The sequence below is a fragment of the Argiope bruennichi genome, chromosome 8 (genome assembly GCF_947563725.1).
Source record: "Argiope bruennichi chromosome 8, qqArgBrue1.1, whole genome shotgun sequence".
Classification (NCBI taxonomy): domain Eukaryota; kingdom Metazoa; phylum Arthropoda; class Arachnida; order Araneae; family Araneidae; genus Argiope; species Argiope bruennichi.
The window spans coordinates 39,375,646-39,390,062 of record NC_079158.1 but is presented as its reverse complement, the minus strand read 5'-3'; the positions used below and the strand labels follow the sequence as shown (position 1 = coordinate 39,390,062).

Genomic DNA, 14,417 nt, shown 5'->3' with positions numbered 1-14,417 from the left:
TTCATTTTTCGGATTTTCCATAACATTAATTTAGAATGAAACCCGGTAATAAGGGGAAACACAGAAAGTTAGAGGGAGAGGGAGGGGCAGCAGAGAAATTCGAACAAGTCTTAGAGAGAATTATTATCTTTAGTACTCTTTCTTTAAACAAACAGCTCAATAGTAAATTTAAATAAAAAAAAAAAAATTATTGGATGCTTTGTTCTGCATTAATGAATTTTATGTAAAAATAATAAAGTGTGTAATTTTGATTTCAATTTAACTGTTTATAATACTATTTTTTTTTAAAACCAAAATCAAAAATTTGAAATTCATTTGTGAAATATTTAATACGATTTGGAGCCTTAAGAAATCGTGGAATAGCAATTAAAACCATTCCCTTACTATAATTATGAAAAATAATTTTGTTGAGAGTTTTAATAATTGATTTTAAATAGTTTGTTTTTCTACTATAATTATAACAAATATAGATTTTTTAATGTCTTAATTATTTTGGAAAATACTTTTAATAAAGCACTGCATCAATCTTTCTGAAAACGGAATAGTCTCGTTAGAATTTAAACTTCAAGCACTCAAAAATTTAAATAAATGAGCACACTTGTAATTGTCCTCACTTACAGGACAGAAAGAGGGAAGTTATGTGTTACCTCAAATTAAAGTCAGATTCATTAACAAATACACATATTTTCATTCTTGAAGTATTGCATTAAAATAAAACCTTATATTGAAGCCGTGTTATCACAGCATTCTCAGCATGAAAGACCAAATGGGTTGATACTAGACGATATGACCAGAAATAGGTTTAGCTCTAGAAAAGCAACTATTTCTTGCTAGGGCCTGATAATGGCAATCACAATCGGAAATAAACTTTTAACATTATGTACAATATGTGGCACAAATGATGCCTGTGATGGGAATATTTAATTCCTATATATAATTCAGATGTTTTCTGGCTAGAGCATTCTATATTTCCTACATTTTGAAATGCTATTGAAACGATTGGTTAGCACCAATCATCTTCGTCCGAATCACTTCTTCGGAGTCCCACGTGACCTGTCCGTAACCCAGCCATGGATGAATCTCTGTGCAGTATTCGATCTCTTTGGCCCGGTTTATAACCATTAGGAAGTGTTGATGGAAGATGACGTGATCCCCTACCTATGCTGGCGGCCACTTCGAAGCTGAGAGGTTCATCGTGTCCCAGGTGGTATGACAGAGAAGGATACAAATGCATGTCTCGCTCTCTCAGGCCGGGTGGGTGGCCCGGTAAGCTGCCACCTTGCCATTCGGTCCTTATGAGGGGTGGGGGCTGCGTTTCCAAGTAAGTTGACGTCCTATCACGCCAAAGGGGAGGCATCTGAAGCTTTGGCAAGTGAGTGGGTGATGGATTCAGACGCGGAAAATGTATAACACTCTGCACCCCGCGATGCTGGGGCATCGGAGAGTGGATCTGTGACGGAAAGTTCATTCGTTCCACAGAATGCACGTCGAAACGCAGGCGGGAGGGCTGGTTCGGGGTAGGAGGTAGCCTGCGACCCCCTGGACGCCTCTGAGGAGGAAGGCTGTGGGCGGAGGATGGGCTTGGGCTGCGAGAGCGATGCTCCTGCTGGGTGACGCCCATGCGGTAGTGATAGTCGCTGAGGGTAGGCGTAGGTTTAGGGCTTGGGCTGCGGGATCTTCTGTCAAGGCACGAAGAATGGTATTCAGGGCTATTGTTTCGGCTCCACCGAGGAGGAGATCCGGCCTGCCAGCCGGACTTGTTAGTCCACTGGTTGGGAGATCTGCCCCGCGTAGGAGACTCGTTTGGATGCATGTTGTATTCATCGCCTCGCATTTTATCTAAAATCACATCAAATCAACAAATTAATATCTTTAAAAAAACTAAAAATTTATCAAAATTTTGAAGATAATCAACCAGATTAATACATTATCATAAGCAAACCTAACTGATATGTTTATGTCACTGTTTTCAGCATTTCAGTCACATCCATCTTATAACATGAATGAAATAATTTTGAAGGGTACATTATCAGAATTTTAAAGCTGCCAAACCTGTTTCTCACAATACACTTTACTGTACTGTCTATTTCAAAAACCCTGCCTACCTCTTCTCTACTATTTTATTTTACATCTTGTTAATATTTTGCATTTAATCTTGCTAATATTATCAGTTCGAAACTCGTGTAATATTTCCATATATTGTTTAATAAAAAGTAAATATCTTCTCTGTCATCTTTCATCTCCTATTTTGACATAATCAAGGCCAACTAGCACATACGTATCAGAAAACATACAGCACTGTTTCATGACATTTTAGTGCATATCGATATATAAATTCTAAAACTCAAAGATTAGCAGATTATACCCAAAAGTTTTTAATTTTGTTACAACAGTAAGAACTGTATCTACATATAATTTCTAAGTAAAATTAAAAAGTTAATACTGTAAACAAACAAGGTAAGTGAAAAGCGCACTCTTGCTATAATTTTTTTTTTTTTGCATAAATATTTTTTAAATTTCATTCCATTCTAAAAAATACAATACATGTATTAATGCATGTTCTGTAGCTTTGTAACTGCTTGAAAGTTAACTTTTAAATAAATATCTGTAAGATAAAAGTGAAAGTCAAACTAGAAATTGAAAATATTCTGAAATAATAAAAGTAAATATATACTAATTATAAAGCGCGATATTTAAACTTTCCACTAGTAGTTATCTTTCAGAGTAATGTACACAATTACTTTGACGATAGAACTTTGATATAAAATTAATTAAATCTATTTTTCTTCAGGTTAGCTCCATTTTTTTTAACTAAGTCATATGGAATTTGGAATGGGGCCTGTTATTCTGAATCATTATCAAATGTTGAAATTTTAAGCTACTTTCCTATTCTTTTATCAAACCCAAAAATCAAGTTTGAATATTCTACGATTCAGTGAACAGTGTGTCTCTCTCATGCAGATAGAAACTCTCGAAATGAGAAGGAGGACCCTTAACTTTCGATTATGAAGCTGCAATAACTCCTTATAATTTTGATTGTATTTCTAAGTATTTAAAAGAAATTTTTCACACGCAATACATTCATTAATTAAAGAATAAATAATTATTTAGAAAAATGGACATGTATTATTGCATATACAAGGTGGATCGAAAATATGAAGACATTATTAAAATCAATAATTTGGAAATGAATGAAGACTGAAAGACATCATTTCCACAAAAAGAATGGAAGTGAAACCTGTAAAAATTGAAAACGCTGGATAATATCGTTGTTGCAAAATGATGTGCTACATAGAATAAGGCACTGACTTCAGTAACAATTTACAATGTTCAGTGCATACTCTCTCAGAAGTTTAGCTTTCAAACAATAAACCATAGTTGTAGATTTTTTAAAATAATATTAGGGAGCATTTTTGTTACTCATATTCTGTCATACTTTTAAAAGTGATACTCAATACTATGGAAAAATGTAGTTTCCTGTTTACAATGGCGTAGCGAGAGTAATAGGCGATCACCGCATAATATAATTTTTTCGCGCTCAGTTGTCACCAGTGGTTTAACAGATATAGATTGTTATCTATGGTTTGATAAAATACAGATAGCGCTTTATTTTTTGCCTCTTTGTGATATTTTTATTTCAAAAAATGATGTAAACGCATTACTATATTATCTCAATGACGCCTCACAATGCTGGCACCTGGGAATTATATATTCTCCAGATCACTACGTCATTGCACGTTTGACAATTGATTTCCTGAATGAAGCTCAATACATTCAACATGTGTAAATTGTTACTCCATTCAGTGGCTTATTCTAACAGCATATCGCTGCAGCAGTTGCAGAATTATTTAGTTATTTAAATTGCAAATTATATTATCTATCTATCCTGACTTCGAGACTCCGATTTCATTTTCACCCTTCTATGCGAATAGCATTTTTTTTTTTTTTTCCAATCTTCATTAGTTCGTCAATAATTGATTTGTAAAGTTCTCTTGATTTCTTCAAAAACTTCCAAAACGAAAAGATTTGAAAGTCATTTTTGCTGAATAAATACTTGATATAGCAAACATTTTGATCCATATATAAAGGTAAATATTTTAGCTACTATAAAGTTGAAATTAAAAAATGAATAATTAAAATAGAAACAAATCAAGTCGATTAGATAATTTAGTCACTAACCAAACTGAAGTAGGTATATGTAGTAGGTATGAGATAAAGTTTAGATTCAAAGGTGAATTGAAAAAAAAAAAAAATCTAAAAGGAAAACTTAAAATATTATATCAACAATACGAATCACAACTAAAATATCTCACCTCTAGTTCTAGATCTAGATCTCGATCTTTCCCTGCGAGAGCTTTCATACTTCACTAAATCTACAACATCACTTACAGCATCCGAAAAACCAATATCATGTCCTCCTCCTCCTCCTCCTCCTCTCCTTGGAGATGGTGATCTTCCTATTGGTGTTGGTGAGCGTCCTCTTAATCGTGGAGAAGGCGACCGCCCTCGACCAGGAGACCTCGAACGGGACCTTCTAAATCCATTTGGTCGTAAGTGATCACCATCCTGCACACAAAGAAAGCATGCTGATGCTCACAGAAAAACAAAATACTTATTGTCTTTTCTAAAAAACTAATATCTTATATGCAGTTTAGTACTTAAGACAGTACTTAAATTGTTTGCAGTTTAGAGACACCTTTTACACGAAACCAAAGTAACTTTAATGGTAATAAATGACGCATACAAAAAAAATAATAACACATATGTGTTACACACGTGTTTATTCATCAGAGGTGAATGTCGCAGTATCACCACGCATTGTTTCAAAAACATATTATTTTCTTTTTTCGTAACATCAGCCGATTTTTTTTTTTTGATCGAGAGTTTAATAATCTACTAAAATTTATTATAGTGCTGTTAAAAAAAAGAGATAATTTTGATCGTTATGTAATAGCAACACAAGTTTGCATCATCATTTCTGCAAAGGTGTTTCAATCTCGTGTATAAAATATGACAAAATCCAGGATAGTACATTTTCATTGCCCATTCTGTAAAACATCATTGAATAGGTTGATTCTCTTAACAGTTTTGAAATGTTTAGTACACAAGACAAAATAGCGCATAAATGAGGAAAACATGCGTTCATTAGCTTCTATCTGGACTGTGGAACTTAATAGCATTTCCACATCTTTTTAAATCACTTCACTTTAGTGTTTGACGATAGAAAATATTCTCTGAATTAAGTAAAACTGTTCTTTACTTCGTTTTTAGTAATCGGTTTATTGGGGATAAATAGTCTTTTACAGTGAAAACTATTTGGAAACTAAAAGACACGGAGAGTTTTCTAAAAGTATAAACATAAAATCATTTAACTTCTGAAATATAAATTTTAATAATATTTTATTTTTCTCGGTAGAAAAAATCTGAAATGAAAAAGAATAAAAAAATTGTTATTTACACAAATTTTTCATTGTTCTTTAATAAATAGATATTTAAAAATTATATCATTTTTTAGAAATAAACTGAGAATAAAGAAATAAACTTTGAGCTTAATATTATTATTTTAGAAACAAGAAGAACAATTCAATCCAAACATACATTTCCTCTATTAGGAGATGCTCCACGGAGGCTAATAGCTGATGGTCTTCTAGATGAATTATCAATTCCAAGTAATTCCATTCCCTAAATAATTAAAAAAGAAAAAAAAAAATACTTATGCTTTAAAGTATACAAGAAATAACATTTAAAGCAATATATCACCTTCATATTTGATGTATTCACAGTATTCGAATATTAAACAACAATAGTATAATAGTTATTATACAGAATAATACAATCCTACATATGAATGCCATTTTCATTCACAGTCACATTTTTAATTAACATTATTACTTATTATCACTTTTGACTTCAATTTTTAAGAATGCATTTCTGATATAATTTGTCAGCTGCAAAATAGATTAAATTTTTTCGAGATAAAATAATGCAAAATAACTGCATAAGTGAATAATTACAATTATTGCGAAAATTTTAAATGGTTAGATGAAATAAATAAAGCAATTGTAATAAAATGAATTTTTTCTAAAACTTCACAATTGCTTGTATATTTTTAATTTTACAGCGCAAATAATAATCAATCAAAAGTAGGAAAATAAGAACAATTTATATTTGAAAAATTAATTTTTTTAAATAATTGAAAAATAAAATTAATCTTTTGAGGCGAGAATTGCCTAAATGATTAAAAAAATGCAATTTGTACAAAATGGCATTGGATATCAAATTTACAAAATCTTGATAACCATAGTTAATAGTCATCTTGAAACATTTAAAAAAAATTATTATCATACTTTCCAAATAAAATATTTTTAAATATTATTTAAAATAAACTTAGACAGCATGCATTTTTTTTAATTAGACATTTTAAAGATTAAAATTACATGAAATTTAAATTTAAACATATTAATTTTCTGTCATAAAAAGAATTTCATTTTCTTATCACATACACAATAAAAGTTTTGCATAACATTCATACAGATATTTCAGATTCCACACTTAAAAACATTTTTAAAAATTCTCTTTTAATGACAAGATATGGAAACAAAACATCAATATGCAGGTATATAAAATAAATGGCAAGACAACAGAGAGGGAGAAAGCCACACAAATACAACACATGGACATCCAGACAAAGCAGAAAACAAAGGTATAGTGCAACCACAGGAGAGAAAAAAGTTTTATTTCTTCAGGAAGTACAATACAATAAATACATTTAGGTAGTGCATAACAACTGACAACGAGTAAGAAGGACCCATGCATTAAAGAGGATCGAGGATCGTGCATTTAAAATAATGCACACAACACATTGAAGTCTTTCCATGCACCACACCTGTTGGTTTTTTTCATAATATTTCTTTTTACGACTACTGCCTCTCCGCAAGAAACTAAATGATCTTTGCCAGGGTTTTTCCTCTTCATGAATTTTTTCCAAGCTGTAAAAACGAAATTTGCAGATTAATATAAAGAAAAAAAATTAAATATTTAAGTAATATAAATGAATTATAAAACACAATGAATGATCAGACTAATGATTTACATAGAGTGGAAATAACAACGCATTAATTTCAAATTATGATGAGTTGCATAGATTAGAACAGTCTCTAGTAATAATAAAAACGAGGATATATATATGTGCGTTAATATTCTGCAGGAAGATGTACAGTATGAAACAATTCATGTGCACAATTCAAAGTGAATTTTTCCTTAATAAAATTAAATTTCTAACAAATTTAAAACTAAGCATTACAACGTAGCGTTTTTTGGCGAAATTGGAAAAAAAAAAAATCTTTCGAAAAGGACTTTTACACAATTTAAAATTCAAAAAGTTATCCTTTTATCCAATTTAATTGCTGTGTAAATTTGTTTCAAAAAAATTTAAAAAAATTCAAAACTTTTTAAAGCATGATTTGCAACAGATCTATTTATTGCTCTTATGAAATTCAAATCTTTTTTATTATTTCAAAAATATTTAATCGTACATTTTTATTCCACTGTTAAAATTTAAGGAATTTAAGAATCGACCATTTAATTTTTTTTGAAAATATCATGACGAATTTTATTTTATTTCTTTAAGTTTTCAATGGAATCTAAAAACAAAACCTTCTACGCTATTAAGCAAATTACGAAATATATCTGCTATTCTTGATGATTATATCTGGTATTATTTAAACCCTTTAATACCATGGTTAGATCAATATAAACTCGATACATTAAATTGTAACCATTTTCATTTTTACATTAACATTTCAATTTTATATGATATCACACACTTGCAACTGGACAGGTACATGTGTACAATAGACAGAACTTGTTCCTAAAATAGTAAGTTTAATAGTGCAATTTAAAATTAATAAAAAATGCTTAAGGGACCCTTCAGAGGAAGTTAATCATTAAATAAAATTAAACAATTAGCAATAATAGTAAACAATTAGCAATAGCAATAACAAATCCCTAATAATAATAAAAAGTGTCTGAATGTACTTGGGAAATACACCCAAAATATTACATTAGAATAGTATACAAATATCTAGGATACAAATATATTATTTATATCATCATGCTTAGACTAAGTTAGCCTACTAATGAGTTACTTGATTTTCATTATTTCTCCACATTTACACTGAAACTCAAAAATTTTAGAAAACTGAACAGATATAAGACTCCTTAAATAATTCAGGTTAAATATATATCTCAGCTCAAAATTTCAAGTATTTTTCTCAAGGAACTTTGAAAATCAAAATAAGTTTAGAAAAATTAGTACAATATAAATAATAGTCCTGGCAAACAATCTAGTCAATCACCAAAAGTGGCTAATTCATATTAATTAGTCGGAAATTAACAAAAAAACCCCCATTATTTTATTTAAATAAATTTATCAGAAATGTTTTTATTTAATATGCCAAATAGTAATCAAGAGTTTCTGTAAAGAAATACTCAAATTATTCATCATTAGCTAAAATATACTTTTGGGCAATGTTGCAATTTCATGCCATTAAAAAAAAAAAAAAATTAAACAGGTAGGAAAAAGATGGTGTAAAGAAAATTATTAAAATTTTTATCTTTTAGGATGTAGGAACAAAGTGAACAAAAAATGTTTTCAACAATGAATTGGAAATACATAGTGTTTTAAATATATATATATATATATATATATATATATATATATATATATATATATATATATATATATATATATATATATATATATATATATATATATATATATATATATATATATATATATATATATATATATATATAAGTGATGGTTGAAAAAACAAACAAACCTAATTGCTATTTTTGAAGCGAAACTTTTTTTTTTACATACTTTTACAATTTATATACTCATTATTGTTGAATTTGGAAGAATTTCCAATGTTCTTTTCTTAGAATTGCTTTTAATTAAATGAATATTGAAAGTTGAATATCTCTTAGCCCATACTAAATGTTTCTTACTTTAAGAATTCAAAATAGTTCAAGGACACCAAATGTGAAAGACCGGAATTTCACTGTTGAATAATGTGTTATCCATAACAGAATGAAAAGGAGCATTACTTTTACACAAAAACAAGCTATTCAGATTTCTGCATATACTGTTTTCTTTATACCTGTAGCTCTTTCAGAATCTTTTTTGTCTAGATTTAATATAAATTATTGTTTTACTTTTGTTCGATACATAAAATAAGAATCATTCTTGATAATCGAATTTTTTTAACAATAATTTTTGATTAATTTTCATTACAGACGACTTTTAATTAAAAATAAAGAACAACGTTCCTTTAAATCATTTATATTAATAATAAAAATCAGAGGTTCGTGGTATTGACAACTCATTCACCAACAAATTAATGAATTATTCAAAAGCGGAAGAAATCCTGCACATCTAATTTTTGACATATTTGAAATGTATATTAAGGGAAACCCATCCAATGGTTCTGTAGTAAAAAGTCTAACAAGCGCAATAATGGATAACTAAATATTATTCTAGACGAAGACAGGGTAGCAAAGTATACACAAAAACATCAAATCGCTAGTAAAGATCTGTAACAGCGTTTAGAGAGTACTCGCCGGAAATCAACACTTCAAAAAGTGATACTTCTGTCAGTTACTTCTCTTTTCTTCATTACTAACGTCATTCGTTTGTAAGCCTCTACTTTTATAATTCCCGCTACATTATCGAATTTTCTAGGACAAACGGTGGAACTCGTGTCCTAAGAGAAGTATTGTCAAAATTCTCGAATATTCTAGAGCTTTCATTTTTATTGCTAAAGTCACCAAGTTTTTCTCACCAAGGCCGGTCGCCATTAACCTGGCATTTATTCAGTACGTGTTAGAGTTGTCTGTAAACTCTCTTTCTTATTATGAAATTAATTGTGCACGGAAGCAATATCAGATTCGTAATTTATTTTCAAATAATCTAATGAAACCTGTGTAAAAAAACATTTGAGTTTTATTAACTGCATATTACATTACAATAAAATACTAAAGGAAATTGCATTAAAAAGGAAAAAGGGGGAATATGACAGAATCCACATGCAATTGCTGTTTTTATTACTACCATTTTTTATTTTAAAACTACCAAGAGTCAATTATAGAAAACATATATGATTTCATAGGATGGAAGAAAATATTTAATTCCATTTATTTAGAAGAAAATTTTAAAAATAGCACACAATGAAATTAAATTAGCTAGAAACAAAATTGATGAGCTTCCAATTTAGACATTTAAAAGTCATAGGATAAGGATATAGGGATTCATGTTTTCAACTTGATTACAATATACCTCCAAAATGACCTGATACATCGTAACAACCGTAATTAATTCGCGAAACAATTTTACAAAATATTTAACTTTATTTTAATTTATACTTATATTTCAATGAATGAAAAAAAATCTAAATCTAAATTTCTTTTATTTTTCTAAAAGTTGTGTTAACAGACCAAAAGAATTGGCTCAAGAAGGTTTAGGTGCACATCTTAAAAGTAAATCTATTGATTACAGCTTCTATTTAAAAGCATGATAACCCATCAGGACTTAGTAATCTTGTCTTTAAACATGGTCAAGATGACATCTTGTTCTCCGGGTTCTATTTCGTATCTGAATGAAGAAATGTTAAAATAAACGATTTTTGACGAAAACAATGGTCTTGAGATGAAAACAATTATAGAGTATTCAAAATTATAGCCATTTTAGTGGGAAATTCAATATTCCTATATGAGAAATGATTTAACTGAAAAAAGAAACAAATGTCTTCAAGGTATAAGCCGCTTTAAACTAAAAATGCTAATTGGTATTATTAAATTCTGTATACTATCAATATTGTTAACCATTCGCAGAAATTTTAACGATTAAAAAAAATCACGGAATAAACTTTATCTTAGATACACCTTTATGCTTTGATTTTTTAGGTATGTAAAAAAGTGTAAATATTTTTCTTTTCTGAGAATATATGCAGTAATAAAATAGATTCATAGACATAATTAGTAACTATAACGAACTTAAGTGGGCTATACTTCTGTTATTAAAAAAGTAAATAGTAACATTAAGAATATTAGCAGAATTATGCAACTCTCTCTCTCTCTCTCTCTCTCTCTCTCTCTCTCTCTCTCACACACACACACACACACACACACACACACAACACACAACACACAACACACACACACACACACTTTTTCGATATAGCAATATTTAGAAAACAGTTTTGTCAAATCATAGATGGAAAATATGCTGCAGATGTTTCAGTTTCAAAATAGCATTTGCTTTTCTATAAAAGCAAAAATAATAATAAAAATAAACTTTTGATACAAACAATTCATATCACAGATTACACTAAACAGACCATTCTTGTCTCTTTTGATCTCTCATATATTCCAGATAGAAATTTGTCAAAGTATATTTATTATCATGAGGGCAGTTTTTGTTCACTTTTTTTACCAGGCATCTTGTTACAGAAATAATACTGTATCTGTGCCAAAACAGAGCATGATAATTTTCCAAAATGTAAAAAGAATGACACAAATTATTGTAATTAAAATAATAAAATAAAATAATGAATTTAAAAATTTAATATTTACTTGCATCAGAATGATCATAATACAATGATTTTCAAATTCTTGCTATTTTCATGTGTGTGGTAATACTTGAGGGGATATTAAAATCATTTCAATGCTTCCTTTGAGATCAATTTGTTACAACATGAAATTATTTCAACATGTCCTTTTTTCAAAAGGTGCCCATATTACTTTTAAGTACTACATAATGCATCCATATTAAAATAGAACAGATTAGAAAATCGAAAAAATATGCTAGTTTTGAATTTCAAAGCATAACTATAGGAAAACCATTTTAAATAAAAGAAATCTTACAAAACTTTTGGAACAATAACAGATTAATTTTGTATAATCTTTTGATATTAAAATGAATATAATTTATAAAGTATAGCTTTTAAGGATTTCAGATTAGAGAGATGTATACATATATATTAACTACTTCAGTTTTTAAATAGGAAAGGCTAGAAAAGAAACTGGCATTTTTAAAAATTCATATTAATATACAGTTATAACTTACCTATAATTTGACTGTAAAATTGATCCCCTTGGAGACCGAGAAAGCTGACTTTTGTCATCCTCAAAATAACTATCTACATTGAAGCGTGCATGACTGTTACGAGAGTTGGAGTTGCATACAGCTCCCATCAGACGAGAAAGTATTGAAGGTTGCTGAGCATGTGTAATATGTAATCAATGAGAATCAATATGAGATCACAAGCCAAACCCAAATTCGTAAAAATTTACAAGTTTTTTTCCAGATGAAATAAAAGGACCCATGCACCAGATCATGCATGAAGGAATATAACATAAACATATTTCCACATTAAAGAAATAAAAAGTAAATCAAGTTAGAGAGAATATATAAATTGTTTATTTACGCAATTACTTTCGTTTAAATCAGTTATTTTTAAGTTTTTATCATATTTATCATAGTATCACAGATATTTCTTAAGCCAGATGTCTCTTTAATAAAAGAGAAATATTCACTTCTTCATGAATATTATGGTAGATAAATATTCTTAAGAATAAGAAGTGAATGATGAAACAATAAAACATCAGATTAAGTAAAAAATACAGCATAATAAGTAATATCAATATTACGTGCTGAGTGAATAATCTCTATCTAATAATGAAAATTGAAGTTCGTGCCATGAGCTAGAAATATTTCATAGCACATGCAAAAGATGCTGATTCTAGAGATGAATGTGATAGAAAAGAAACCATTTTCAAGTTACAGAATTTTTAAGAAGTGAAAAAAAAAAAAAAAATAGAGAGAAAGCATGCTTGTGAAGATGAAAAACTATAACATATGTGAAGATGAAAAACTATAACATGCAACTTCACTTGCAGTGAGCATAACTGAATGCAAGTTTAAAAAAAAAGTTAAATGGAAAACATTGATAAAAAAAAAAAAATGAACATGTTCTTATATTTTAATTTTTCTAAAGAAAATAATAATTTCTGCTTAATGGCCAATCATTTTCGAAATCTATTTGATTTAAGATCTTATTGAAAATTAGTAGCTATATTATAAACATAAAAGCTAAAATGGATAAAAAATTAATTTAAAAATAATTTTCTATTTCCTTAAGCAATTTCGTTAAATAATTTTATTTTCGGAAGATAGAAAAGTTTTTTTGAATTATTAAACCAAGTATTATTTACATTTTTTTTCAAGAAAGTATCAAGAATGAAAATTAAGAATTGTTTTATATGTCTTTTAAGAGTATGATAAAGAGATATTTGAAATACATGCATAGGAATTTATTTTCTGAATCTAGATTATATCTTAATTAATTTACTAAAGTTCATTTTTTGCCGAATTTGAAACATGAAATTTTTTTATTTAGTATATACTGCAAGTGAAACATAAAAAATTAAATTAAAGAGAAAAATGGATAAATAATAATATAAGAGAGAAGAAGAGGTGTAAAAATACAAAAATTAAAGATAGAGAGTGTCTACACTACCGGAGAATCAGGTGGAGGCGTAGGACTCTTTTCCTGAAACAAATAAATATATTGATGTCACAGTATCCTAAATTTTTAAAAACCTTTAATTTCTCAAAAATTATAATATCTATAAATAATGCAAAACATATAATAAATAAAAAATATGATAATTGTTTTGTTCATAATTTTTTGTCACAGTTTCTATATAAGTTAATTTTTTTTAAGTACTGTATAGTGCCTTCTGAAATACAGATCAATGTAAATTTTTTCTTAAAATGAAAAATAAAATAAACAAAGCTTTTATAATTAATCATTGACACATGTCTCTATCATTTTTTTTATTAATTTAGGTAACTCAATGTTTTTCTATCATCTTTTGAAAAATTGGTATTTTGTAAAAATTTTAACTTGGACAATAACATGCATATTTAACAATAAAAAATGTCAGAAATAAAAATTTTTTCTAACCAATGGACAGTTCAATCAATTCATTACAGTATTTGTAAATTTTTTTTTATAACTAAGATTTGCATAGAAGGTCCTTTTAATTTTAGAATTTATTTTATTTTATATTTAATAGAAGGATAAATATTTGAGATTACTTGTATTTAAAGATGAAAAATGCTGAAATCAGAGACAAAAATTATATTTCCAGTATAATGTACCGACATCTCGCGCATAGCACTGTTATTTATTAAACGGACACAAACAAGGAAAATTCTGAAATCAACCCTCTTTTGTAAAGATCTCAAATCTAAGGTTTTTTAAGGTAAGATCTTTAGCTGTTTCATATTTTGGTTTCTTGATAACACAGATGTATTTTTGAAGGCATAAGACAAACATTTAAACAAATCA

At 28.4% G+C, this 14,417-nt stretch overlaps 1 protein-coding gene across 1 annotated transcript in view; it reads right to left on the bottom strand.

The window, feature by feature from the left end:
* Positions 1-399: 399 nt before the first annotated feature.
* LOC129980819 (voltage-dependent calcium channel type A subunit alpha-1-like) overlaps positions 400-14,417 on the bottom strand; it is a 129,091-nt gene continuing 115,073 nt past the window's right edge. Inside the window, exons 41-46 of the mRNA XM_056091210.1 lie at positions 13,581-13,613; positions 12,128-12,279; positions 6,887-6,989; positions 5,599-5,682; positions 4,314-4,566; positions 400-1,839 (exon numbers count right to left, since the gene is read on the bottom strand). Coding sequence (XP_055947185.1) covers positions 1,004-1,839; positions 4,314-4,566; positions 5,599-5,682; positions 6,887-6,989; positions 12,128-12,279; positions 13,581-13,613 — 1,461 coding nt within the window. The 3' untranslated portion in view covers positions 400-1,003. The remainder of the gene's footprint in view (positions 1,840-4,313; positions 4,567-5,598; positions 5,683-6,886; positions 6,990-12,127; positions 12,280-13,580; positions 13,614-14,417) is intronic.